The sequence below is a fragment of the Ostrinia furnacalis genome, unplaced genomic scaffold (assembly GCF_004193835.3).
Source record: "Ostrinia furnacalis isolate ACB-3 unplaced genomic scaffold, ASM419383v2 OfSCF7367, whole genome shotgun sequence".
In the NCBI taxonomy this organism is placed as follows: Eukaryota; Metazoa; Arthropoda; class Insecta; order Lepidoptera; family Crambidae; genus Ostrinia; species Ostrinia furnacalis.
Window position 1 is genome coordinate 1058077 of NW_021137606.1, and position 27795 is coordinate 1085871.

Genomic DNA, 27795 nt, shown 5'->3' on the forward strand with positions numbered 1-27795 from the left:
GCTTATATAAAAACTGAAGGCATTATCTATAACTATGCTATGTTCAACATTTGCAGGAGCCCTCTGTAACCTACTGGGGGGCCCTAGACATTTAAGGATCGAGGGCCGCCCAGTAGGTTACAGAGGGCCCTAGCAAATGTATCCTTTAAAAAAATACTGTAGAACTTTTCGACGATATTTCTACAAAAATATTATTTACAGGTTACTTGCCCAGAGTGTCCAATGGGAAAGAAGGGTCTGTCCTTAGATTTTGTTTAGGTTTTTATATCACATAGTATAAAAAGACAGGAAAAGAAATAACAAGAAATGTTTTATAGGTTTATTCAGTGAAATATAACAATTTCTATGGCATAGTCACTGGTAACATTATGTCGAAGAAACAGTAACTTAAACTAAGATCCACTTAGCCTCTAACTAATATTTTTATTTCATTGTCATTTTAAGAAAACAGATCCAAAATAGCTCCTTGGGGAGCTCCAACTGTTAGTTTTTTTAAATGACAATGTAATAAAGATATTTACCACGACAGCGAACACTGCTTTAGCTACTGACTGTCCTCAAATTACATTACTTATTTTAATTAACACATTTGAGAACATTCAAGCACCATTTAGCAAAATATAGCGGTCATTTGCCTTAGGGTAATAGAAAAACTATTTTATTTGCTTCAATTATGCACTAAAAACTTAAAACAAAGTTATGTGTTACGCCAAAATAAAGGCAAATGACCTAACATTAAAGTAAAAGGTAGAGCATTATAACTAACAGTAGAGATACAATATTTTTGAATAATTTTATACGTTAGACACTTAACATAGATGTTTGAAAGAGCGTCATCGCCTAAGATTTACAATGAGTACGCTTGACTCGAAAACTTCTATCATCAATTTAATTAAATCATTAAATTATCCATAGCAATGATTGAAGAATCGTACGTCCTACAACTATGCTAGCATCGGACGGTTATATGGCATTCATTGAGTCTAAAACTTTAAGCTTGTTAAAACTGCAAGTGAAAAAATATTTCTTCTTAATTTTAGTACTTCTACGTATACTAAAATGAGGTATAACGATGGATGTTTATTGTTCAAATTCATATGCCATATGACCTAGAATTTTGTTTATCCTATTTAGTTAAAATTTCAAAAACACTACGGATATTTTATAAGCTCTAACCTTATCACAACCTACAATCTGAAAATTAAAAATTGAGATTACTGTGCGTGTAACATTGCCAATTTCCCCGGCTCTATATTTATGGAATGGATCGATTTCTCAAATAAATGCATTAGAATGCGTCTCCGGTTTAAATTTTAGTGTTGAACCAGGCCGGGATAACTTAAAACTAAAACTTAAAACAAAACTAACTACAAAAAAATTCGTCAGCTCGGACATTATACATTAAAAACTAAAACTTGTCTTGTTATAAAACTTATCTACAGCGTATCATCTTCAATAAAATCAGCTGTAAATACAATAAATGATCTACAAATGGTTGATGATTTTCTATAGTCAGTCATAGATCATGTATTGTATTACTAGTATTTGCAAAACTTAGCAAATATCTATAAACATCGTAATCATTGTTACAATATAAAATAACTAACATAAACTAACTTTTCATCGCTTAGCACCATCTTTAGCTGAATTTTAGAGCGAAATAATAATCTTAACAACTCTTCATCCTACGTTTTCAAACCATCATAGTAATCAAACTACAGATGATGATGATCATTTATCATCAACTTACGATGGATTAGAAGTTGTAACAGTTAAGGTTAGTACAATTATCTAGTCAATAGATTAATTAGTACTAATACTAAGTTAGTTAAGACATTCGATTAACTACCGTTAAAGGTACTAAAATTCTGTCATTTATATCATTTTAAAAATGCCTAATCACATCTACATCTAATTCCACAAAGATATGATTATACTATTCAATATAGAAAGATAAATAGACCTTAATATAGTTTTAGGCAAACTTGATGTTTGTAGATTATATCATTAAAAATTGCCTCTAAATAATTTTAGACAGTTAAAAATCTCATAAGTATGCCACGAAACTTCGAATCCTGGACCATCACACATCGTCCACATACCCTAATTTTATTGCCAACCAATCGGAACTTCAGTTATCACTTTCAGGATTTCAAGAGTTTAACTTTGTGACACTACACAGTCGGTGAACACCAAATCACTGGACGTCACGCAGCTTAGTCTTTGGGTCACTTATCACTGACTTCCTCGCTATCCTCCGAGGTTCCTTGTCATTGGAACTGCGAGGTGGACGTAGACCTTCGGCAACCGATCGACACGGGCGCCGGTATCCGCGAAGTGCCGCCATTCCTTTGGTCTTTCCTAGGTGTAGCTAATTGTCTAGTGCTCATTGACCTTTCTAATTTCCCATCTGACATAACCCAGGCTGAGGTGAAGTCAGCATAATCAGAGTCTTTCGAGCTGGTCCTTGACAAGGAATCATTGTCTCCTTTAGAATAAGTCCTAATGATTTCCTTCATCTTCTCCAAGACCGCTGCGTCGTCTTTCGCATTTTCTGTGGATCTTAAGATCGTTTCTAGCAAAGGACTAAGCTGTTTCTGGTTTGGTGGTGATCTGAGAGTGGCGCTGCTAGCTCGGAGCGGAGAATTTCTCTTGAAGGCCTCTGATTGGATAACAGCTTTGACTCTGGCTTTAGGAGATTTGTTGGGATTCTCGAAGGTATCAGCTCCAATGGTAGGTCTGGCTTTAGCCTTAGCTTGGTTAGGAGCAGTGCGACCGCTCCAAGTGTTCCTAGCTGCAGGAGGGAGTTTAGGAGTCAGCTTGGGCGATGTCTGAGCAGGATTAGCTACGTGTTTGGGACTTGGTGTATTCCCACGGCTTGGGGTTCTGTTCCTGACTGGTGAATGGGGAATACGACTGGCTTGCCGACTTCTTATTGTCTTCGTGGGGGATTCTATCGCGTCCCTTGATGGTCTGAGGCTTTTGCTGGGGGAATCGTTATTCTCTGTGATTACGATTCTTTCAGGGCTACCTCTGTTGCTCTTGTCTTCGATAGAGCCGGGTTTCTTGCCCCCGTAGAATGTGTCGGAGAAGTCAGTCTTTCGGAGGCCGGTGGAGAGGCTCACGTAGACATCTACTCGTTCGTTTCTGTCCATGTGACAGCCATCATCTTGGTCGAGACGCTCTGAAATTAGAAAAGGGAAAATATTAATATGTTTACTTCATTTATTGATAAAACTAGTGGTCATGTTGTTGTCACACAAGAGCTATTGAATTTAAATCTGGGTATTATTTATTCTTCATAGAATTTTCTAATAATGGTTTATGATAAATAAACATAGTTTTGTCACTTCATCAAAGTATAATTCATTCACACCATAAAAGTATACAGCTATAAACTGCGATCTTAGCTTGATATTAAATTATACACGCCTAATAAATAAATGTCTTTGTAATTCCAATCCATACAAATTAAAATACCTGATACCCGCCACTTCCATTTTAGAAGTGTGGATAATAGCTCAGCTAGATTATTTGAGTTATTTAATTGCTGAAGTTGTCTTTCCGGGTGAGCCATAATGCACAAGCTAGTCTATCATTTATTGCCATAAAAGTACAGTGACTATTAAATCGAGACCTTCCCATAGTTATGAGGTTATGTCTAATAGGTTTGAAGTCTATTTTTGTAACAAACGACTACAATAACTTAGAAAAGTTTTACAGATGTATCGCGTCCAGAAATTTTGGGATCAAAGTAAAAGTAAGGGTGTTGCCTATTATTACAGCTTCGAAAATAAACAATTTGTTGTTCAGAATCGTCTATACTTAGAACAGATTTCTAGTTGTGGAGTGGAAACGTGGAACGCGGTCGATAAAAAGATTGGTGGTCTAGTCACACTTGATTACCTAGTTATTTTACCTATTTTTCGAGCTATCACAATAAAATTAGCCAGGGCCTGTACGTACCTATTTACTTTTAGCCTAAAGGAGCTGTCAGCTCTAAAATTATGTAGGTACTGAAAAAATGCAATTTTACATTGTTGACTTGACTTGCAAGCTTGCTCAATCCTTTCCAGGTCTACGATACATTTTGATAGTATACAGATCACATTCAGGGCCGCGATATAATGCATTCCGATATGTCATTGTACGTTTCACCATACATAGCCTCGTGGATCAAATTCGTCAGCGCGCGCGCAGCTATCGTTCGTTTTAATATCACACCATATTCGGCGTAGGTGTCGAACTAATTCAGGGCTGAGGCTGACCGATCTCTTAAGGTATTGGTTCAATTTTTTTCCATTAGTTTAATCATAAGGGCCTATACTATGACTAAGAGCTGTAGTTGGTCACGCTTCATGTAGAGTATTCTGAATTATAATGTGCCCCAGGAGGCACATACTTACTTACAGTAATCCAATTCAGAGCCATTGTTTTAAAAACTTTTGGTGCTTTTATCCAAAGAGTCATTGAAATGTAGACGATAGCCTATAGGTTTAAGTCTTGTTCAATCTCCGTCCACCGCAGGACTGGGCTATTGTAGTGAGTGAACGCATGTTATAACACAAACTTAGAGAAATTAATGGGAATGTCTTATTAGTAAGTACGAGAAGTATGTTTAAAAATGCTTCTTTTAGACACTTTGATCATGGTAAGTACCCTTGAGGTCTGGCGAAGCATGTTTACTCTAAGACATCAACGTTGAATTTTGGATGATAAACGAACTACACGGGACTATTCCCACGTCTCGTTCCCACCGTTGCAATTGCTGTGTAGCCAGGATCTACAGCTTGATCACCAATAAAAAACCAACCAGTAAAGGTCAAGTTTGTCCCAGGGAAAAGTTAAATTTTCATAATCACTCATGGTAAACAAATCTTTCCGTTGATACGCAAAGGGACGTCAATTATTATGATTTGCTTTTTCTCCTCAATTTTATAATTGCTCCATTATAATTTTACCAGCCCTACTTAGAGATGACTCGGTCACATTGTCAGCTATCGGCCGCACCATTTACGTCAGGAATGTGGTTGCTACTAAAAAGGAGAGCGAAGCCAGGCTGACCTGGCTAGCGAGGCGATCCCTTGCGACCTTCGGGCTTTGTCCTTCAAATTCTAATTCTTTATTAGTTACGTTCTAAGCGCACTAAAACACATCCTTATTTAGTTAGTCCTACCACTTTCGTGGCTACATGCATACCTAAAGGCTGGCGCTAAGAAGTGCCCAAAGAAATTAAGTTACCATCGTATTCGAGTGTTTTCTGCCTAAATCTAAACTATTTTTTTTTTAATGATTGCGCATAACTGCTGACGTTTCCATGTCTAAGCCAGTGAATCAATTTTGAGACCTACAGGAAGAATTAAAGTGATCTAAGAAGAAAGACATAAATATAGGTACTCGTATTTTTCTGCAAAAAATATCTGAAATGAATGTAATATGGCGATTCCCCATCAATTTCCCCATTGGGGTGAAATTGAATTGCGAACAAATGACATCGCATATTTTTATCCATGGGATGATTTCAAAATGCTGGATACATTTCGTGGACAACTATGCTTTCCAACTCAATTTATTTATTTACTTTACTTGTATTGCAAAACATAAATAACAACAAAACGTGAAGTGTTTTATCAACCTTCGCAACATTTATCTGAGCATCGAGTATGACAGAGCAATCAGGTTTTCACAATGCCTCACATCTTTAAAGTATTGCTGAAGACCACTCGAGAGTCATAACACTTGACATGCTCTTTGCCTTCGGTGCAAATAAAGAAAGGATTGATGCAGAGCCGGACTGCGCTCCCGTGGTGGTCCTAAATTACATTTTTATTACAAAATACTACGAGTAGGTATATGATGTTATACTATAACAGCTTACTTCTTTACTACATACAGTGTTTGATAAGCTAACAATACATCCACCTTCGTCCATAGATCTGTTAATTGGAGCTCTTTTCACCAACCATTCTATACTCCGATTTGATCTGAATCATATTTAACGTTTCATTCTGTTTCTATTGAATTCAAACACTTAATCTAGTAGTTACAAAATTAGATTATTTTAATCAGAGTTTGGATTCCAGTTCAATATTGAGTATCATCATTAGCGATTTGAATCAACCTTCCTTCTCTTTTCATAAGAGAGAACTAGTAGTTTTGCAGATAATTATAATATCTTGTTTAGAATACGTATACAACTAAATCCATTAGTGGCGCCAGTCAACGCACACCAGGCTCTAAATACGTCCCTGTGTACATTACTCCTAACAATGTGATCCTTGCACCATTTTAAGTGCACTTACTGTTCCACCACCGATCTTTCTCCAAACAACACATCTTATTCCCAACCACACATGGTTTAAAATTGTTCAGCAAATGAACATTGTGGTAATGGACGCAAATATGCAAAAGGACTATATGAACGACTGAGTCAGCGAATTTGATGAAATGCATATCACGTGTGGTACTATAGGACCATCTGCATTGAATTTATGCCATCGAAAGTGTATTGCATTCTTCCTGGACAGATATGGGTGGTTAATGAGTAATATGACGTTTTATAGAAGCTATTTGATGGTATCAATGAAAGTTTAGTGGTTATTGTATGGTTGAATGGAGCTTGGTACTTGACTATGAATTGTAAGTTAGATTCTAGCTAAAGGAACAGGGATGCTGGGTTCGGTCTCTAAAAGCTAAAGGTCACTGATTGACTGACTCACTCATCACGAAATCTCAGAAACTACAAGTGCTAGAAGTCTCAAATTTTGCATGGGTGTTCCTTTTAGCACGTAGGTGCTCACTGGAATTTTGCAAAATTCAATCCCTGAGGGGGTAAAACGGGATCCACGCGTACGAAGTCGCGGGCGGCCGCTAGTTTGTTATATTTGGCAGGTGGGGAATGACAGCACATCCATGTAAAGCAGCACCTTTATGTATTTGTTATAGGTGCCCTTTTCCAAAAAATATGTAGCCTGATGCCCTGTCGCCTGCAAATTGCTCACGCACGTATTCAGAAACACTGAAAGCGTTATTATGTTAGTTCTACACTTCTTCAGTCCAAAAACAATACTTGCTCTACATTCCAGAGCGGAATGTTTTCGCAAAATTCATCTACATAACACTATGCCCGCATTTTAGAAGATTTCGCGACATTTTTGTACCGGATAGTAATGTTGAAATGTCGATATCGATGTGTCGATAATGTCGATATTTTACTTGATTGTTCAAAAACATGGCCCTAATTCAAGCAATCATGTTCATGCATCAGTCAGCAAAAGTAATGAAGCTATTTTAACGATAATAAACCAAAGATTTAGAAATAATTTGCCAAACTGGCACAATTTATGGAAAAACCGTACATCAAAGTCAAAGTAATATTTAGTGACTGTGACATCTTTTGCAGTTTTACTAGAATCTATGTTTCATTAAATATGTAGGTATTATCCGATGTGTTGTCACCGTTGGTAGCTACATCACAAACATCGAGCATGACGTCTTTTACAGTATCTACCATGAAATGGGTCGACCATTACTCAGATTTTTATCGATATTTGCACAGCACTATCAGCTATTGTGCGGTCATGAGCCATATGTGCAAATATTGGCGCCGTTGGCCTGGTTCTATAGTAATCTCAGTGGGTGTGCATTAAGGTCAACAGTGACTTTGAGGTTCGATTGTTACCAATTTGTGATTGGCAAATCGTAATTGGCAAATGAGAGCTTGTAAAAGATAGTATTGATTGACAAACGCACCAGCCCTTAAGTTTCTTAGGAACTGTTTTATAGGATTTAATAACTGACTACTAATCTGGTCGAGTTAACTGCGCACCTGAAAGCCGTGACGTCACAACGACGAATGCGGTGAGGTGTAGAATAGGGATAGTCGCATTCCAGAAAGGTGCCATTCAGCTCGATCGGATTGTAGGTATATTGCTATCCAATAAAATAAAAGTTGCTCGCTACCGGTCACAATACCCATCTGCCTAATATCATATTCGATATCTGAGCAAAGTGTCTCAATTCTGGTACGTCACACGTATCTTTGGGCAAAACTAGCAACGGTTGGTGTGTCACTTTTCATGACGTTTTGAAAGAGACTACCATAATAGTGTCTGTCTGCGGGTGGTCTGTCCATTCCATGATGTGTTGAAGTAGACCACCATATTAAGAGTAGTAAAATTCTCACGCATCTTCATACAGAATGTTGAAATTATTTGCGAGTGTTTGTGTCGTCTTCAGACAATGGCGGCGAGTGTCAAAACAGACGTGGGAACTGGACACTCACAATAGGTGACAAATTGTGTTTGGCAATGAGGTTTTGTAATTGAGAACTAGCCCGATGGACGGACGACCTGATGATGAAGGCACTTGGATAAGCAAGCAGACCGAAATGGTTAACTAGGCAAGTGATATTTGGTGTAGCACCTGACTGAGGTAGTTAAGTTCACTGGTGGAGAATACTCATGCCAAACACAGATAAGGAAGTTAAGTGAGGACATAGAAAGTAATTGAAATATAGCAGCACCAGGACTATGTCTAGAAGACAAAAGATTGGTCTAAGATAATGATGATGATGATAATGAAGAAGGTAATCAACAGGCAAAAGCTTGAATTTGAAGTCTTCGACGAGAAGTATTTAGGTAGTTATTTCAGTTATTTATTCTAACGCCCGTATTCACAAACGATGCTTGCTTAAGTGAAGCAGCAAATCGAACGCACAGCGTTGAATAGAGCTCTGTGATTGGTTCGTCTGTGACTCTGTGCGTCCACGCGCACTATGAGAGCTCATGGTAATGTTTGTGAATACGGGCGTAAGTATCGTTCCTATCGAGATGTTACGCAGTACACAGTAGGGCTTTTATCAAATTTTGCCAATCATCAGCTACAATTTTAACAGCAACTCACTCCCATATCCAGCCTATTGCGAGTTCCGCTGAAAGCATGTCGGAACGATGCGCAGACGCACGCCTATTCATCCGCTTACAGGACAATTTAACGGTCCGCGCACAAACGACAACGTTGCAAAACTATCTTTGGGTTGGTCTGATGACGAGGTATAAGCGGATTTGCCAAAAAATAACATACCGTAAGTAAAAATGACGCTGATCTTTTTAAGTGATGTCCTTGTTAATTTCTATTTCAAAATACAGGTTACTATGGTAGTTTATGATTCCATCCCAAAAACTCCCAATTTAATTTTCAATTTGCATAGATCCCTAGAAGAACCCAAACCACTTGGGGTATCACTAATGTAGAGTCTGGGCACGGTGTCTGGGATACGCTGGCTAGAAATATTTTTTGTCGATTTCTCGCTCTTTTGCTTTATGTTTTTATGCAGCACAAAGTAGGTCTGCAATCACACCGGATGTTAAATGAGTACAATCTAGGATGGAACATACCTGCCCTCTAGTGCTTATTTACTCTCGCCTTGAAGAGGCGGATTTTAAAGCTCAGGAAAGACAGAAGCAGTTTTGGAGTTTGAATGGCTGTATATCTTTCTGGTGAAAACCTGTCGCTTAGACAGCACACTAACAATTTGCACACGACCGCTTAGCGGGGGCATTTCAATGTATTTCCTCGCTGAAACGCTAACTGCGACGACCTGCCTATTATCTAGCCCGGTTTAACGGATACTGCACGCAAATTGTTTACGCAACACCCAATATTTTGTGTTGTAAATTATTTGCATCACAGTCCATACATTGTTTGAGGACGTATTCTGTTGCAGCTACCTTAAAACGGAGGTGCTAATGCTAATTACTAAACTACGCGTCCAAACAGTCAGACGGTGACCTTAGTAAAACTTTGGAGTCAAAAAGTCATCGTTATTCATGATATCCTATGGGAGTTCTCAATTCAATAAAAGCGTATCTTAGTCTTCGTCGTTTAAGCCAAATGATGTCCACTGCCGGGCAAAGGCCTCCCCCAAGGATTTCTACAATAATTGATCCTGCGCTGCCCGCATTTAGGCAAACGCAAAGCGTATAAAAATAACCAAAAAATATTGAAAATCTACTTACCACTAAATTCAGCGTCCTCCATCGAATTCTGGCTGTGCATCGAGTATCTGTTCGTAGTTTTCGTCGAGGGCGATCCTTGCGTGGACCCGGCCACCACTCCCAAGCTCCTGTATCCCTCATCTGACACCTCCGACCCGTTGTCTGATGCAGACTCGGCTGCTGGTGCCGGTGACACCGGCCTTGGACTCTTATTCCTTCCCAGTGGAGTTGGAACCAGGTGATTCGAAGATACGACCACTTTGGATCTTCTATCGGGTGAGGAAGACTTTCTACCAGTGGAAGGACTGTGAGCTCTTGGAGTGATCTTTCTGTAAGGCGACACAGCTCTGTCCGTTTCTCCCATATAAGGAAGACTAGTTGGGGCATCGCTGAGCCTGTGATTCGACTGGTAATGCCCAGCTCTAGGGTCGTCATTATACAGTTTGTTGTACTGATACGTCTGGAGCGACATGGGCTCGTATTTCTCGTATTTTTCTGGTTTGTAGGTCAGAGAGGTGGGGCCGGGATCGGGGCGTTCGTAGGTGACCGTGGCTCCGGCCAGGTCGTGCTTGGGGCGTGCCAGGCGGGCAGACAGCGAGGTGCGGTGCTGTGCGCGACAGCGGCAGGGGTCGTGCTTGTCTAAGTAGTGGGCGAGGGTGTCCCAGCCACCTCCAACGCGGACCATCACGTGGGAGCGGAGGATCTGGAATAAAGAAGGAGTTATGAGTAATTTTGTCACGTTACATGATAAAGATGAAGGCAGTGAACTTTCTGGTAGATATTTCAAAATTTGGTTTTTGCTATTTGATTTAGTTTAAAATTTTCCTTTATAATGAACATTTTGTAATTAAAATATATTATTAAATCCTTCCAATTTCTAACATCAAAATTTCAAGTATATTCATCAACGAATTTCTGTGAAAATCGCATACACATTTATAGATCTCGTTTGGATTTACCTATCTGTTTTAAAAACTATCCTACTGCCTACTTGTGATCTTTTTCTTAAATAAGCAACTTCAGTCGTTATATTTTAGTAGCTTGCTCTATGATCAAAATGGTCCCGTTTCTCGATTTCTACAAATAAATTACAATGATCCGTTTCTCCAAATATCAAGATACCCGTTTAGGTTCGTATCCCTCCATCAAATCTGAGGCCATCAAACAAAGATCTGAATCCATTAAAGTCTGCGATGATTCATGCCCAGCGTTCGATTCCATGTTTGGGCAAATCGAACTAGTCTCATATCGCAAGAAAACATTAGGAATTCGACCTTATAAACAGCTATTATATCCTGGCACGTATTTTCGAACTCGTCATATACGGAGGCAGGTCAAATTATAATGGTCATTTCAACACGGCCAAATGAAGCTGGCTTCCAATTTCGAGTATTTGTTGGTGTTCGCGGGTCAGTTTAGATTGGTCGTGCGATTTGGTCAGCATCCTTTTAAGGGTGCCAGCAAGGTTTGAAGTACGGTGAATAGAGGTCAGCGTGTGTTTCTCTGTTTCTATCAATTGAATTGCCAAGGTCCGAGGCTTTCCCACGGGCCCCTAGCTGTATTGTGTTCTCAATATATTGGCAGGTTGCATTAACTTATCTGCCATCTTAAGCTGGTTGTAGCATGGCGGACAAAACAAACAAGGCTGCCAACTTGGCGCAATAAATACGTTTAATGATTTAAATCGTGTGTATTTACACTAAGTAACTAGTAATACCTACAATTTAGTAATGTACTTAAGTACTGTAACCAAGCTAGGACCTATAGCTACGCTAAAGGCTTGAAATTAAATTATTATGAAGTTAGTTTTTTAAGTTCATATTATAGCGTTTTGGACAAGTCAAATAGTTTTCTAACTTTATTATAGGTACGTCTAAATAACTATCCCAGACATACCTGCACCATAAAAAAAACTTCAAATTCAATGAAAAAACTTATCGTACATCCTTCGTATTTATTTCTGTACAAGTTGACCTTGAAGAAAAAGCAGATAAAATTTCACATTGCAGCATTATCAACAAATATAATACGACCTTTCAAGTTCGTTTACAAAATTTAAAGAAACACATTTTATAGTGCATAACGCGTAGTATAAAAAAACTATAATAAATTGTTCACGCGAAACTAAACTCTAAACTAGGGCACTATAGAGTCTAGCTAGGATTGTGAATAAATAAATAATTAAGTGATGATGTCACATAATTTTATAATGTCCATGATCTTCTCATCTTTGGATTTATCGCAATACAATAAGCGAACAACGACTAAATATCGTACAGAGAAGCAATTTCATTCATTTAGGTAATGGATTTGTACCTACCTACTCTATGAAAAGATCGATACTTTGAGCACTTTGGCTGTGATAATGATACCTTTGATGGTAACTGCGCATAGCCGTTTAACAAAGTGGGAAAAAATATGATTTGTGATTGTATGAACGGTGAAGCTAAGCTAAATAGAATGAATCAGTACCGTTTTTCAATAAGTCCATCCATTCATTCATTTTTTAGTTTTTGTGTCCTACTTCCTACCTATTGATTGGACCTAGGATCTCGATAGATTCTATCCCCACGAAATTAGGCAAGCTTTTCTTTAAACGAATAGGCATAGTATTCAAGGGCTATTTCTTAAGACATTCCTACGAGTTGCACCTCTGCACATTGCCTACTCTTTGCCACAGCTATGGCGTTAATTACCAGTAACACGGTAAGGTGATCAGGAAGCGGAGCCGTTTGCATGCATTACGGAGCCGCCTCAGAGCCGCCGGATACCTCACGCCCTCATTAATTGCTCGCAATTAAATAATTGTCATCGCTTCTGACTCAAACAGAAGCTGTTCTGAGAACGTATGATGTATTGTTTACGCTATTTTTATCTTTCCCATCGAAGACTCGATCAAGTAGGGTCAGTTCTATTTATAGATTCGTACAGTTGATGTCAATATCTTTACAAGTGCTCAAAATATCACAGTTGAAACAAAGAATTTTGAATTAATAAGATTATGTAAATATCTTTGAATATGCTAGCTACTCTTACGTATTTGGTAGACTTGTCTCGTTTCTAAAACTCTGGTGAGCTGGTCTTTATACTTTATGATTACTTTAAATTCATAAAAGAGGCTCTATTTTCTGACACAATCGCTTTTAAGTATCCTCATAAGTAATTATGAAAAATTCTGAATACTAAGGCTGAGTTTTACCACCTAACTTTAACGGTAACTATAACCATAACCGGTTTTTTTGTATGGAACTTGACAGAGTTTTGACGTTTGTCAATGTTAAAGTAAGATGATGCAACCCAGCTGCAAATGTTGATATACAGCACAGATATGGATAGATGCAGCATGTGTCAAAAATTGTATGAAGCCGAGCGTGCCACTTTTTAAACGTCATTAGTGTCATTTTAGTGATTGCCGCAACGTAAAAGTAATCGTATCATCGTACTGCATTTGCAAAGTCATCGAATGACATCGTGTGACTCGATTCGAAAATTAATTAATTCTGATAAAACTGATAATTTGTTAGATACAAAACCAAAAACATCTTTATTTACCTTTTTAAAATAAATTAATTCTTACAAATCGTCAAATCTCGTTATTTTATTTACCCATACCAGCGTTCCAAGACATAAATTTGTCAAGTGCATGAATACAATGCATCAGTGTGTGTCTTATTGTTATGAGTAAGTACGGTTCCTTGGGATCGGTATGAGTGCACCACATACAGGGACCATGGTTTTAACTCTTAAGAGTACATCGCAGGATATGTATTAAAAACAATGCTACTTTATACTTCTTCTACTGCTACTTTATTCTAATTAATTATTTGTTACTTGTGCTGTTAATTACAATCTCAATCCGTAAATAATTTCTTCTTTCTACCGTGTTCGTACTAATGTCCTCGTAAAATCATCGTAACCGATTGTTGTAATCGGATTACATGAACATCACTCGACCATGTATGTCCATTTGGACATATCGGAATGGCNTCTGGTTTGGTGGTGATCTGAGAGTGGCGCTGCTAGCTCGGAGCGGAGAATTTCTCTTGAAGGCCTCTGATTGGATAACAGCTTTGACTCTGGCTTTAGGAGATTTGTTGGGATTCTCGAAGGTATCAGCTCCAATGGTGGGTCTGGCTTTAGCCTTAGCTTGGTTGGGAGCAGTGCGACCGCTCCAAGTGTTCCTAGCTGCAGGAGGGAGTTTAGGAGTCAGCTTGGGCGATGTCTGAGCAGGATTAGCTACGTGTTTGGGACTTGGTGTATTCCCGCGACTCGGAGTTCTGTTCCTGACTGGTGAATGGGGAATACGACTGGCTTGCCGACTTCTTATAGTCTTCGTGGGGGATTCTATCGCGTCCCTTGATGGTCTGAGGCTTTTGCTGGGGGAATCGTTATTCTCTGTGATTACGATTCGTTCGGGGCTACCTCTGTTGCTCTTGTCTTCGATAGAGCCGGGTTTCTTGCCCCCGTAGAATGTGTCGGAGAAGTCAGTCTTTCGGAGGCCGGTGGAGAGGCTCACGTAGACATCTACTCGTTCGTTTCTGTCCATGTGACAGCCATCATCTTGGTCGAGACGCTCTGAAATTAGAAAAGGGAAAATATTAATATGTTTACTTCATTTATTGATAAAACTGGTAGTCATCCATGGTAGTCATGTTGTTGTCACACAAGACCTATTCAGTAATTGAATTTGAATCTTCATATAATTTTCTAATAATGGTTTATGATAAATAAACATAGTTTTGTCACTTCATCAAAGTATAATTCATTCACACCATAAAAGTATAAAGCTATAAACTGCGATCTTAGCTTGTTATTAAATTATACGACACACCTAATAAATAAATGTCTTTGTAATTCCAATCCATACAAATTAAAATACATGATACCCGCCACTACCATTTTAGAAGTGCGGATAATAGCTCAGCTAGATTATTTGAGTTATTTAATTGCTGAAGTGGTCTTTCCGGGTGAGCCATAATGCACAAGCTAGTCTAACATTTATTGCCTTAAAAGTACAGTGACTATTAAATCGAGACCTTCCCATAGTTATGAGGTTATGTCTAATAGCTTTGAAGTCTATTTTTGTAACAATACGACTACAATAACTTAGAAAAGTTTTACAGATGTGTCGCGTCCAGAATATTTGGGATCAAAGTAAAAGTAAGGGTGCCTAATTATAGCAGCTTCTAAAATAAACAATTTGTTGTTAGAATCGTCTATACTTAGAACAGATTTCTAACTGTGGAGTGGAAACGTGGAACGTGGTCGATAAAAAGATTGGTGGTCTAGTCACACATAATCTTTTGATTAGTAATTATTTTATCTATTCTTCGAGCTATCACAATAAAATTAGCCAGGGCGTGTACGTACTACGTACCTACTTACTTTTACCCTAAAGGAGCTATATTTCAGCTCTAAAATTATGTACTGAAAAAATGCAATTTTACATTGTTGACTTGACTTGCAAACTTGCTCAATCCTTTCCAGATCTATGATACATTTTGATAGGATACAGATCAAATTCAGGGCCGCGATATAATGCATTCCGATATGTCATTGTACGTTTCACCATACATAGCCTCGTGGATCAAATTCGTCAGCGCGCGCGCAGCTATCGTTCGTTTTAATATCACACCATATTCGGCGTAGGTGTCGAACGGATTCAGGGCTGAGTCTGACCGATCTCTTAAGGTATTGGTTCAAAATTTTTCCATTAGTTTAATTAAAAAGGAATATGCCATAGAGCTATGATCGTGAGCTTTGGTTTGCAATACGTAGCATAAATGAGTATAGTGAACAAGGAGGTATATTTACAGTACCTAATCCAATTCAGAGTCTTTGTTTTTCTAAATTAGTTACGAGTTTTTGGTGTCTTTATGACATTAAAATGCTGAAGATAGTCTATACATTAAAGTCTTGTTCAATTTCGGTCGACCGCTGGACTGTGTTATTGTAGTAATTTATAATGCTTAGCAATGGCAATTAGTATCCTTGAGGTCCGATGAAACATGCTTACTATACAATATAAGTAGGTACCTTTTTACTTTAAGACACCCGTATGCCCGCAAGCTTTATGATACATTTGATTGGTATGTCAGACGCCAAGAAATCCACTGTTATTTCGCATGGTAAATGAACTAGCAAATCCTTCCGTGTGTATCAAAGGGACGTCAATTGTGAATTGGTTTTACTCAATTTTATAATTGCTCCATTATAATTTTACCAGCCCTACTTAGAGATGACTCGGTCACATTGTCAGCTATCGGCCGCACCATTTACGTCAGGAATGTGGTTGCTACTAAAAAGGAGAGCGAAGCCGGGCGGACCTGGCTAGCGAGGCGGTCTCTTGCGACCTTCGGGCTTTGTCCTTCAAATTCTAATAATTCTCCGTCTTCTCATATCTTATTTATTTATTTATTTTATTGGGCTATCAACATGAGATACAGTACCTTCATACAACCTTATTTAGATATTTCTTCCTTACCTAACGTACTTATGTACTTCTAGAAGACATAGGTAAATTATTGGCTTTTTGACAAAAGACAACTAAGAGGAAGAAAAGGGAATGATGCCCGTATTCACAAACGACGCTCGCTTAAGTGAAGCAGCAAATCTACCGCACAGCGTTGAATAGAGCTCTGTGATTGACTGTGTCACCCTGTGCGTCCACGCGCACTGTGAGACTTCATAGTAATGTTTGTGAATACGGGCGTAAAAGTCTGTTTTATGTATTGGGATGCAATTTTTTTTATTATTGCAGAACATGACCGGTATTTGACCGCAATCGCATCTCATGTAAAGTGAGATGCAGTCTAGGATGGTACATATCTGCCCTGTAAGTGCCTATTTACTCTCGCCTTGAAAAGGCCCGGATTATAGTGTTCGGGAAAGATAGCTGGCAGTCAGCGAATTTTTTGCAGTGACATCATCACAAATTATAAATCTAGATATCCTGCATACTTGTCGAGGACAACTATCGATATTTTTATACACTTATTACTTATTAAACCTCAATTTGTATTGCTCAACATAAATAACAACAAAACGTGAAGTGTTTTATCAACCTTCGCAACATTTATCTGAGCATCGAGTATGACAGAGCAATCAGGTTTTCACAATGCCTCACATCTTTAAAGTATTGCTGAAGACCACTCGAGAGTCATAACACTTGACATGCTCTTTGCCTTCGGTGCAAATAAAGAAAGGATTGATGCAGGGCCGGACTACGCACCCGTGGTGGTCCTGAAATAGAGACGTTACCTACATTTTTGTTACAAAATACTACGAGTATGTTATACTAGCGGCCGCCCGCGACTTCTTACCACCTTAGGGGTGGAGTTTTGTAAAATCCAGTCAATCAATCCAAAACATCTACCTGCATGCCAAATTTCAGCCCGATCCGTCCAGTGGTTTGGGCTGTACGTTGATAAATCACTATCAGTCAGTCAGTCAGTCACCTTTGAGTTATAGATATTTAGACTATAACATCACTTCTTTACTACATAGTTACAGTGTTTGATTAGCTAACATGCACCTACGTCTATAGATAGTTATAGCCTGACCAGGAACATAAAAACCCTGGCATAGAGGCGCGTCAATTGCATTTGATAGTGCAACACTGAGTACAGTCGTACCTGTGTTAAATTAATAGGCTAACTTTATGTATCAGGATTCAGGATTACGGGCTAATTTGATATTTTCATAAATTAACGAAAAAATATTATTATAGGTAACCTGGTTTAAATAAATTAAAAACCATCAATCGAGCTAGTAGGATTTATTTTATTATTCATCAATAATCAAATTCAGAACTTGAATATTCAACTGCAATGTCTGCTCATGAACGCTTCAAACTCGGTACTTCTTTCCCAATTCCATAAAATTCAACACTTAGAAAGTGACAAAAAACTTTAAAATAGGGAGTTGAAACAAACCACAGCTAATTTACGATACGACTGTACTATACGATAAACATGTCAGTCAATTTGACACCCTTGTCGGAAAAATTATTCAATGTAAATATTGTCCGAACCCTTAGTATTTCTCTTCGACAAATACTTTAACACATTGTGAACCACTTTTCTTTCACGACTATAAAAAGATTTCAGCAATTTAATTCACAAAATCAATTGCGCACATTTAAAATAAAGTTTGTTTACACTTTGACAGCAATAGACTGACATGCAAGGTGACATGTCAATGAAGTTTTCAGTTACTGTTGCCATTAAAAGAAATTAGTACCATTAGTTTTCCGCAACATGGCGAGGGTTTTTATGTTCCTGGTCAGGCTATAACTGTTATTTGGAGCTCATTCACCAAAATTTTGAACTCCGATTTGATCTTAATAATATTTAACGTTTCATTCTGTTTCTATTGAATTCAAACACTTAATCTAGTAGTTACAAAATTAGATTATTTTAATCAGAGTTTGGATTCCAGTTCCCCATTGAGTATCATCATTATCGATTTGAATCAACTTTCCTTCTGTCTTTTCATAAGAGAGTACTAGTAGTTTTTCAGATATATCTTGTTCAGAATATGTATAAAACTAAATGCATTGGTGGCGCCAGTCAACTCACCAGGCTCTAAATACGTCCCTGTGTACATTACTCCTAACAATGTGATCCTTGCACCATTTTAAGTGCACTTACTGTTCTACCACCGATCTTTCTCCAAACAATATATCTTATTCCCAACCACACAGGGTTTAAAATTGTTCAGTAAAATTAACATTGTGATAATGGACGCAAATATGCAAAAGGACGATATGAACCACTGAGTCAGCGAATTTGATGAAATGCATATCACGTGTGGTACTATAGGACCATCTGCATTGAATTTATGCCATCGAAAGTGTATTGCATTCTTCCTGGACAGATATGGGTGGTTAATGAGTAATATGACGTTTTAAAGAAGCTATTGATGGTATCAATGAAAGTTTAGCGTTCACTGGATGGAAGGATCGAAGCATGGTACATGACCATGATTTGTTTGAGCTAGAGGAACAGGCTGCCGGATTCGGTCTCTAAACCGGAGACACATATTAGTCCAGTCATTACGTACATTCAAAAAAGAAAATGAATTTGCGCTTCTAATTTTTTAATATGTTGTAGGGGATGCCTAGAAAAGCTTAACTTGAGATTGTCGACCAAACTTTCCTAGGAGCTTTCGCCGCCATGTTGAAAAAAGGGGTAAAATTTGTTTTTCGGCAATAACTCGGCTATCCGATGAGACTCGAAAATTTTTGTAGGACACTTTTTGTAGCTTTCTTTGTGCTCTACAATAACGCCCGAACCATTTTTAGCGTATCATGCATCGTTATCGAGATATCGATCGATAAAGTCAAAAATTTTGGACACAAATTATTTCGGAATAATTAAATAATTAACGTCAGATACGTACAACATAACTTCGAAGGAAAGGTTGCAATCATATTCGACGGTTATCCGACTGATATGACACTCGCTGGAACGAAAACTTCGGAAAGAGTACGACGTTCGAGAAAAAACCAATCGCCGGAGTTCACATTCGATGAGACAACTACTCCAAAAGTTAGCCAGGAGAAGTTTCTCACAAGGGATCAAAACAAGAACCAACTAATACAAATGCTTTGCCGTTACTTAAAAAAAAGTAATTAAAAAGTAATTAAAAGTAATTAAATTTTACTTTTTACTTTTTTAATTAATAAACGGTCAAAATAATTATTTTCGTCTTTAAATTCAAGAAATCCACATTGAAAAACGATTGGGAAAAGGTTTTTACATTGCATAAGATAAATAATTTTTACCTGTAGGTGTTAAACGTGCTATTCACACATAAAGGAGCTATAAACACAAATTTCGCAAATCAGTCAGAGTAGAGTCAATGCACTAATTTAAGGAATTTGTGAAGTTGTTGTTATTATTTAAACAAGATTAGTATACCGTTTGAATGAGGATAGACTAGAGAAGTTTTGATAAAATCCGAAGATCGCTATCTCTTTTAAAAAAAAATTATACCCATGTAAACTTAAATGTTCAGTCCATTTTTAACTTTTCGGAAAACTTCAAAGCTGAATTTTAAAAAAACTAGATGATATTTGCCAATAAATTTAGATTTGATGCAACCCTACATTAATGCACGTCAAAACAAAATATTTACTTTAGGGCTGCGCCTAGTAGTTTTTTTTTAAATCGAAATTAAATGATGCGATTTGGGTATTTTGGTGAAATTACTAAAAAAAATAATTTAAAAGTAGCCGCCTGGTATGGAACGTGTTATGGGGGCTGAAAATATAGGAAATGACCCATTCTATCCACCAAATCATTTTGGCACACGATGCGCCAAACACCCTGTATATCACTCACTTTATCTATCTATCTGTCACTGATTGACAGACTCACTCATCACGAAATCTCAAAAACTACAAGTGCTAGGAGTCTCAAATTTTGCATGGGGGTTCCTTTTAGAACGTAAGTGCTCACTAAGATGGGATTTTGCAAAATTCAACTCCTAAGGCGATAAAACGGGATCCATGCGCACGAAGTCGCGGGCGGCCGCTAGTTTGTTATATTTGGCAGGTGGGGAATGACAGGCACATCCATGTAAAGCAGCACCTTTATGTATTTGTTATAGGTGCCCTTTTCCAAAAAAATATGTAGCCTGATGCGCTGTCGCCTGCAAATTGCTCACGCACGTATTCAGAAACACTGAAAGCGTCATAATGTTAGTTCTATGCTTCCTCAGTCAAAAAACAATACTTGCTCTACATTCCACAGCCGAATGTTTTTGCAAAACTTATCTACATAAATTTCGCGACATTTTTGTATCGGATAGAGATGTTGAAGTGTCGATATCTATATGTCGATATTTTACGGAATTGTTTAAAAGACATGGCCATAATTCAGGTATAAATCAATATTACTTCATTACATCATTACTGAAGCTATTTTCAACAATATTAATCGGTCGACTCTACAGGAAATAAATCAAAAATTTAGAAAATACTAAAGTTTGCCAAAATGGCTTAATTTACGGAAAATACAACATGTCAAACTAATACTGTAACATCTTTTGTAGTTGTACTAGGATCTATTTTGCAAAAAAAATAAGTACAATCTAATGTACTAAAATAGAAAGACACGGGTCTTAACGCGAAGTTTATTTGAAATGGAACGCTAAAGTTTAAAATCTTATAACCTAAAGTACTGTCAACCGTAGGGAGCTACAGTTGATAGTACGAAATATGAAGCATGACATCTTTTGCAGTACCATGAAATGGGTCGACCATTACTCAGATTTTTATCGATATTTGCACAGCACTATCAGCTATTGTGCGGTCATGAGCCATATGTGCAAATATTGGCGCCGTTGGCCTGGTTCTATAGTAATCTCAGTGGGTGTGCATTAAGGTCAACAGTGACTTTGAGGTTCAATTGTTACCAATTTGTTATTGGCAAATCGTAATTGGCAAATGAGAGCTTGTAAAAGATAGTATTGATTGACCAACGCACCAGCCCTTAAGTTTCTTAGGAACTGTTTTATTAGGACAGCTGATATACAACTTGGTCGAGTTAACTGCGCACCTGACAGCCGTGACGTCACATCGACGCTCTGGTACGGACGGGGCGAACGCGGGGAGGAATGCGGGTAAGTGGGAGGGAGAGTCGCATTCCAGCGTGGTGCGCAGTTAGCTCGATCAGATTGTAGGTATCGTTCGTTTCAGACAAATGACGTCCATTGCTGGATAAAGGCCTCCCCCAAGGCTTTCCATAATAACCGATCCTGCGCTGCCCGCATCCAGGTTCTTCCCGCGACCTTCACCAGATTGTAGGTATATTGCTATCCAACAAAGTAAAGGTCACTCGCTACTGGTCACAATACCCATCTGCCTAATATCATATTCGATACCTGTGCAATAAAATTGTCTCAATTCTGGTAACACGCAACTTTGGGCAAAACTAGCAGCGCGGCGGTTTGAGTGTCACTTTTCATGACGTTTTGAAAGACACTACCATAATAGTGTCTGTCCCCGGGTGGTCTGTCCATTTCCATGATGTGTTGAAGTAGACCACCATATAAAGTGTAGTAAAATTCTCACGAGTCTTCATACAGAATGTTGAAATTATTTGTAAGTGTTTGTGTCGTCTTCAGACAAAGGCGGCGAGTGTCAAAACAGACGTGGGAACTGGACACTCACAATAGGTGACAAATATTATGTTTGGCAATGGGATTTTGTAATTGAGAACTAGCCCGATGGACGGACGACCTGATGATGAGGGCCCATTTCATTTCATTTATTTATTCCAAAAACAAAATACATTGGATAAGCATGAAATGGTACTTTAACTGGGCTAGTGATATTTTCTAGAGAACCTGATTGTCGTAATAGTATAATGTTTAGTGCTATAAAATAAATACATACATGCCAAACACAGTGAACGAAGTGGCAACATAGAAAGTCATTGAAAAATAGTTGCACTAGAAACAATAATCTAGAAGTCAAAAGATGAAACGAAGATACAGATGATGAATGACAATCAACTTATAGGAAATTTGATTTTCTTGCTCTTGTAGGCTTAAAAATATAGCCGACGTGTTACCAGACAAATTAATGAATTTGAAGTACTCTTTCATTTAAATTCCTCATCATTCTTGCAGGTCTGTATTCAAAGTACAAGACATAATCAATTTGTGTTACTTTTCATCCAGCCCTTTACGCGAGGATTTAATTTTGTCAAATTTTCCCAATCAGCTACTTCAATTTTAGCAGCCACTCGAACCCATATCCAGCCTATTGCGAGTTCCGCTGAAAGCATGTCGGAACGATGCGCAGACGCACGCCTATTCATCCGCTAACAGGACAATTTAACGGTCCGTGCGCAAACGACAACGTTGCAAAACTGTCTTTGGGGTGGTCTGATGAAGAGGTATAAGCGGATTTGCCAAAAAATAACATACCGTAAGTAAAAATGACGCTGATCTTTTTAAGTGATGTCCTTGTTAATTTCTATTTCAAAATACAGGTTACTATGGTAGTTTATGATTCCATCCCAAAAACTCCCAATTTAATTTTCAATTTGCATAGATCCCTAGAAGAACCCAAACCACTTGGGGTATCACTAATGTAGAGTCTGGGCACGGTGTCTGGGATACGCTGGCTAGAAATATTTTTTGTCGATTTCTCGCTCTTTTGCTTTATGTTTTTATGCAGCACAAAGTAGGTCTGCAATCGCACCTAATCGATGTTAAATGAGTGCAATCTAAGATGGAACATACCTGCCCTATAGTGTTTATTCACTCTCGCCTTGAAGAGGCGGATTTTAAAGCTCAGGAAAGACAGAAGCAGTTTAGGAGTTTGAATGGTTTTCGATCTTTCTGGTGAAAACCTGTCGCTTAGACAGCACACTAACAATTTGCACACGAGCGCTTAGCGGGAGCATTTCAATGTATTTCCTCGCTGAAACGCTAACTGCGACGACCTGCCTATTATCTAGCCCGGTTTAACGGATACTGCACGCAAATTGTTTACGCAACACCCAATATTTTGTGTTGTAAATTATTTGCATCACAGTCCATACATTGTTTGAGGACATATTTTGTTGCAGCTACCTTAAAACGGAGGTGCTAATGCTAATTACTAAACTACGCGTCTAAACAGTCAGACGGTGACATTAGTAAAACTGGAGTCAAAAAGTCATCGTGATTCATGATATCATGGGAATTCTCGATTTAATAAAAGCGTATCTTCGTCTTCGTTATTCAGCTAAATGACGTCTACAGCTGCTGGACAAAGGCCTCCCCCAAATATTTCCACAACGACCGGTCCAGCGCTGGCCGCATTTAGGCAAACGCAAAGTGTATTTAAATAAAAATATCTAAAACATATTGAAAACTACTTACCACTAAATTCAGCATCTTCCATCGAATTCTGGCTGTGCATCGAGTATCTGTTCGTAGTTTTCGTCGAGGGCGATCCTTGCGTGGACCCGGCCACCACTCCCAAGCTCCTGTATCCCTCATCTGACACCTCCGACCCGTTGTCTGATGCAGACTCAGCTGCTGGTGCTGGTGACACCGGCCTTGGACTCTTATTCCTTCCCAGTGGAGTTGGAACCAGGTGATTCGAAGATACGACCACTTTAGATCTTCTGTCAGGTGAGGAAGACTTTCTGCCAGTGGAAGGACTGTGAGCTCTTGGAGTAATCTTTCTATAAGGCGACACAGCTCTATCCGTTTCTCCCATATAAGGAAGACTAGTTGGAGCATCGCTGAGCCTGTGATTCGACTGGTAATGCCCAGCTCTCGGATCGTCATTATACAGTTTGTTGTACTGATACGTCTGGAGCGACATGGGCTCGTATTTCTCGTATTTATCTGGTTTGTAGGTCAAGGAGGTGGAGCCGGGATCGGGGCGTTCGTAGGTGACCGTGGCTCCGGCCAGGTCGTGCTTGGGGCGTGCCAGGCGGGCAGACAGCGAGGTGCGGTGCTGTGCGCGGCAGCGGCAGGGGTCGTGCTTGTCTAAGTAGTGGGCGAGGGTGTCCCAGCCGCCTCCGACGCGGACCATCACGTGGGAGCGGAGAATCTGGAATAAATAAAGGGTTTTGAGTAATTTTGTAATGTTTCATGATAGACATGAAGGCAGAGAGGAAAGAGCGTCGAACTTTCTGGTAGATATTTCAAAATTAGTTTTTGCTATTTGATTCAGTTTAAAAATTAAACGTATCTTTCTTTCTTTCTAAAATTGCCCTTTATAATGAATTACAAAAATTACATAATCCTTCCAATTTCTAACATCAAAATTCCAAGTCTGTTCATCAAAGAATTTCTGTGAAAGTCGCATACACATTACAGATCTCATTTGGATTTATCTGTTTTAAAAGCTATATGTACTACCTACTTGTGATCTTAATTTCTTAAATAAGCAACTTTAGTCGTTATATTTTAGTAGCTTGCTCTATGATCAAAATGGTCCCGTTTCTCGATTTCTACAAATAAATTACAATGATCCGTTTCTCCAAATATCAAGATACCGGTTTAGGTTCGTATCCCTCCATCAAATCTGAGGCCATCAAACAAAGATCTGAATCCATTAAAGTCTGCGATGATTCATGCCCAGCGTTCGATTCCTTGTTTGGGCAAATCGAACTAGTCTCATATCGCAAGAAAACATTAGGAATTCGACCTTATAAACATCCATTATATCCTGGCACGTATTTTCGAACTCATCATATACGGAGGCAGGTCAAATTATAATGGTCAATTTCAACACGGCCAAATGAAGCTGGCTTCCAATTTCGAGTATTTGTTGATGTTCGCGGGTCAGTTTAGATTGGTCGTGCGATTTGGTCAGCATCCTTTTAAGGGTGCCAGCAAGGTTTGAAGTACGGTGAATAGAGGTCAGCGTGTGTTTCTCTGTTTCTATCAATTGAATTGCCAAGGTCCGAGGCTTTCCCACGGGCCCCTAGCTGTATTGTGTTCTCAATATATTGGCAGGTTGCATTAACTTATCTGCCATCTTAAGCTGGTAGTAGCTTGTGGCGGACAAAACAAACAAGGCTGCCAACTTGGCGCAATAAATACGTTTATGATTTAAATCGTATGTAGGTACACGTAAGTTGTAGCAAGTACCTATTACAACTTAACCAATGTAAATACTGTAACCAAACTAGGACCCATCGCTACGCTAGAGGCTTGAAATAAAATTATTATGAAGTTAGTTTTATTAAGTCATTATGAGCGTTTTGGGCAAGCATAATGTTTGACGATTTCATTACAATTACCAAACTCTAGTAAATAAAAACTATCCCAGACATACTACACATATAAAAAAAACTTCAATAAATTGAATGAAAAAACTTATCGTACATCCTTCGTATTTATTTCTGTACAAGTTGACCTTGAAAAAAAAGCAGATAAAATTTCACATTGCAGCATTATCAACAAATTAAACGACCTCTCAAGTTCTTTTACTAATAGTAAAGAAACATTTTATACTGCGTGACACATAGTATAAAAAAAACTTTATTAAATTGTTCACGCAAATCTAAATAAGTGATGATGTCACATAATTTTATAATGTCCATGATCTTCTCATCTTTGGATTTATCACAATACAATACGCGAACAACGACTAAATATCGTACAGAGAAGTACTTTCGTACTAACTTAGGTAATGGATTTGTACCTACCAACTCTATAAAAAGGTTGATACTTTGAGCTTTTGCTGTGATAATGATAGCTTTAATGGCAACTGCATTAGCCGTTTAACAAAGTTGGAAAAAATATTGCCGATGTAACAAAGTGGAAAAAATATGATGCGAATATTGACGGCGAAGCTAAGCTAAAAAGAATGAATCGGTTCCGCTTTTCAATAAGTCCTTACTTAGATCGTATGTACTGAAATTTGTAGTTGACGCTACAAGATTGGTGTGCCTGATTTTCGAATTTGTGTGTGTCCTGACTCCTGCTACCTACCTATGGATAGAACCCAGGATCTAATGGATTCTGTCCCCACAAAATTAGACAAACTTTTCTAGCGTATAGGCACAGTAGACCTGTACAAGGGCTGCTTCTTAAGACATTCCTGCATGCACCTCTGTACATTACCTACCCTATGCCACAGCTATGGCGTTAATTACCAGTAACACGGTAAGGTGATCAGGAAGCGGGGCCGTTTGCATGCATTACGGAGCCGCCTCGCAGCCGCCGGATACCTCACGCCCTCATTAATTGCTCGCAATTAAATAATTGTCATCGCTTCTGACTCAAACAGAAGCTGTTCTGAGAACGTATGTTGTATTGATTACGCTATTTTTATCTTTCCCATCGAAGACTCGATCGAGTAGGGTCAATTCTATTTATAGATTCGTACAGTTGATGTCAATATCTTTACAGTTAAAGTGCTCAAAATATCACAGTTGAAACAAATGATTTTCAATTAATAAGATTGTGTAAATATCTTTGAGCGAATGTTTAAATATGCTAGTTAACTCTTACGTATTTGGTAGACTTGTCTCGTTTCTAAAACTGGGGAGCTGGTCTTTATATTTTATGATTACTTTAAATTCATAATAGAGGCTATATTTTCTTAAACACTCGCCTTTAAGTATATTCGTAAGTATTTCGAAAAATTCTGAATACTAGTGTTGATAGATAGATACTAAATAAATATAATACTCACCCTAACGAAAATCAGGAGCTTCGTGTCACCAATCCTGTACTTTCCTTCCGAGACCCTCACCATGGGGAACTGAGTAGGGCATGAGCACCTTTCCACCAGATCCCTGACCCGCTCGTCCAGACTCCTCAAGTCATTTGTCACCAACTGAGGCTGAGGACCCAACGGCACCAGACCTAAGGCAGACTCGTCGGGCCTGATCTCCTCCCCTGCCAACTCCCTCTCTATTTGCTTCTCCATCTGTACTAATAACGGAGCAGGCATTCCTAGCACTGCTCCCTTTCTAGCCACTTCCAAAAGGCATAAGACCACGTGCTTTTCGTTCTTCCTCAAGCATAAATCATCAGTTTCGAAGAGCAGGCATTCTAAGATGCCCAGAGCTCGTCTGCACCATTCGATGAAGTTGGACAGGTTGTCTCTAGCGAAGAAGGTGCCGGCCTTGGCTGCTGGGAGCATATTGACGGGCGGTCTGGTGCGGAGCGCACGGGCCAGGGTCATGGCGTCTTCGGACTCTGGCGCTGGAGACTCGAGGATCAACCGGGCGGAGTCACGGACTGCGTTTGCGTGCTGGAACAAAGAGAAAGTGAGGTAAGTTTTGATGTTAACTCCACTTGATAAACCCAAAGAAATCAAGGGCAT

At 38.7% G+C, this 27795-nt stretch overlaps 1 protein-coding gene across 1 annotated transcript; it reads right to left on the reverse strand.

Moving 5' to 3' along the window:
• Positions 1–305: 305 nt before the first annotated feature.
• pigs (GAS2-like protein pickled eggs) lies at positions 306–27795 on the reverse strand. The gene is made up of 4 exons (XM_028320336.1): positions 27160–27795; positions 23880–24561; positions 13990–14573; positions 306–2600 (listed from the first exon to the last, which is right to left on the reverse strand). The coding sequence occupies exons 1-4, from the start codon at positions 27793–27795 to the stop codon at positions 2271–2273; spliced, it is 2232 nt and encodes a 743-aa protein (XP_028176137.1). The 3' UTR covers positions 306–2270.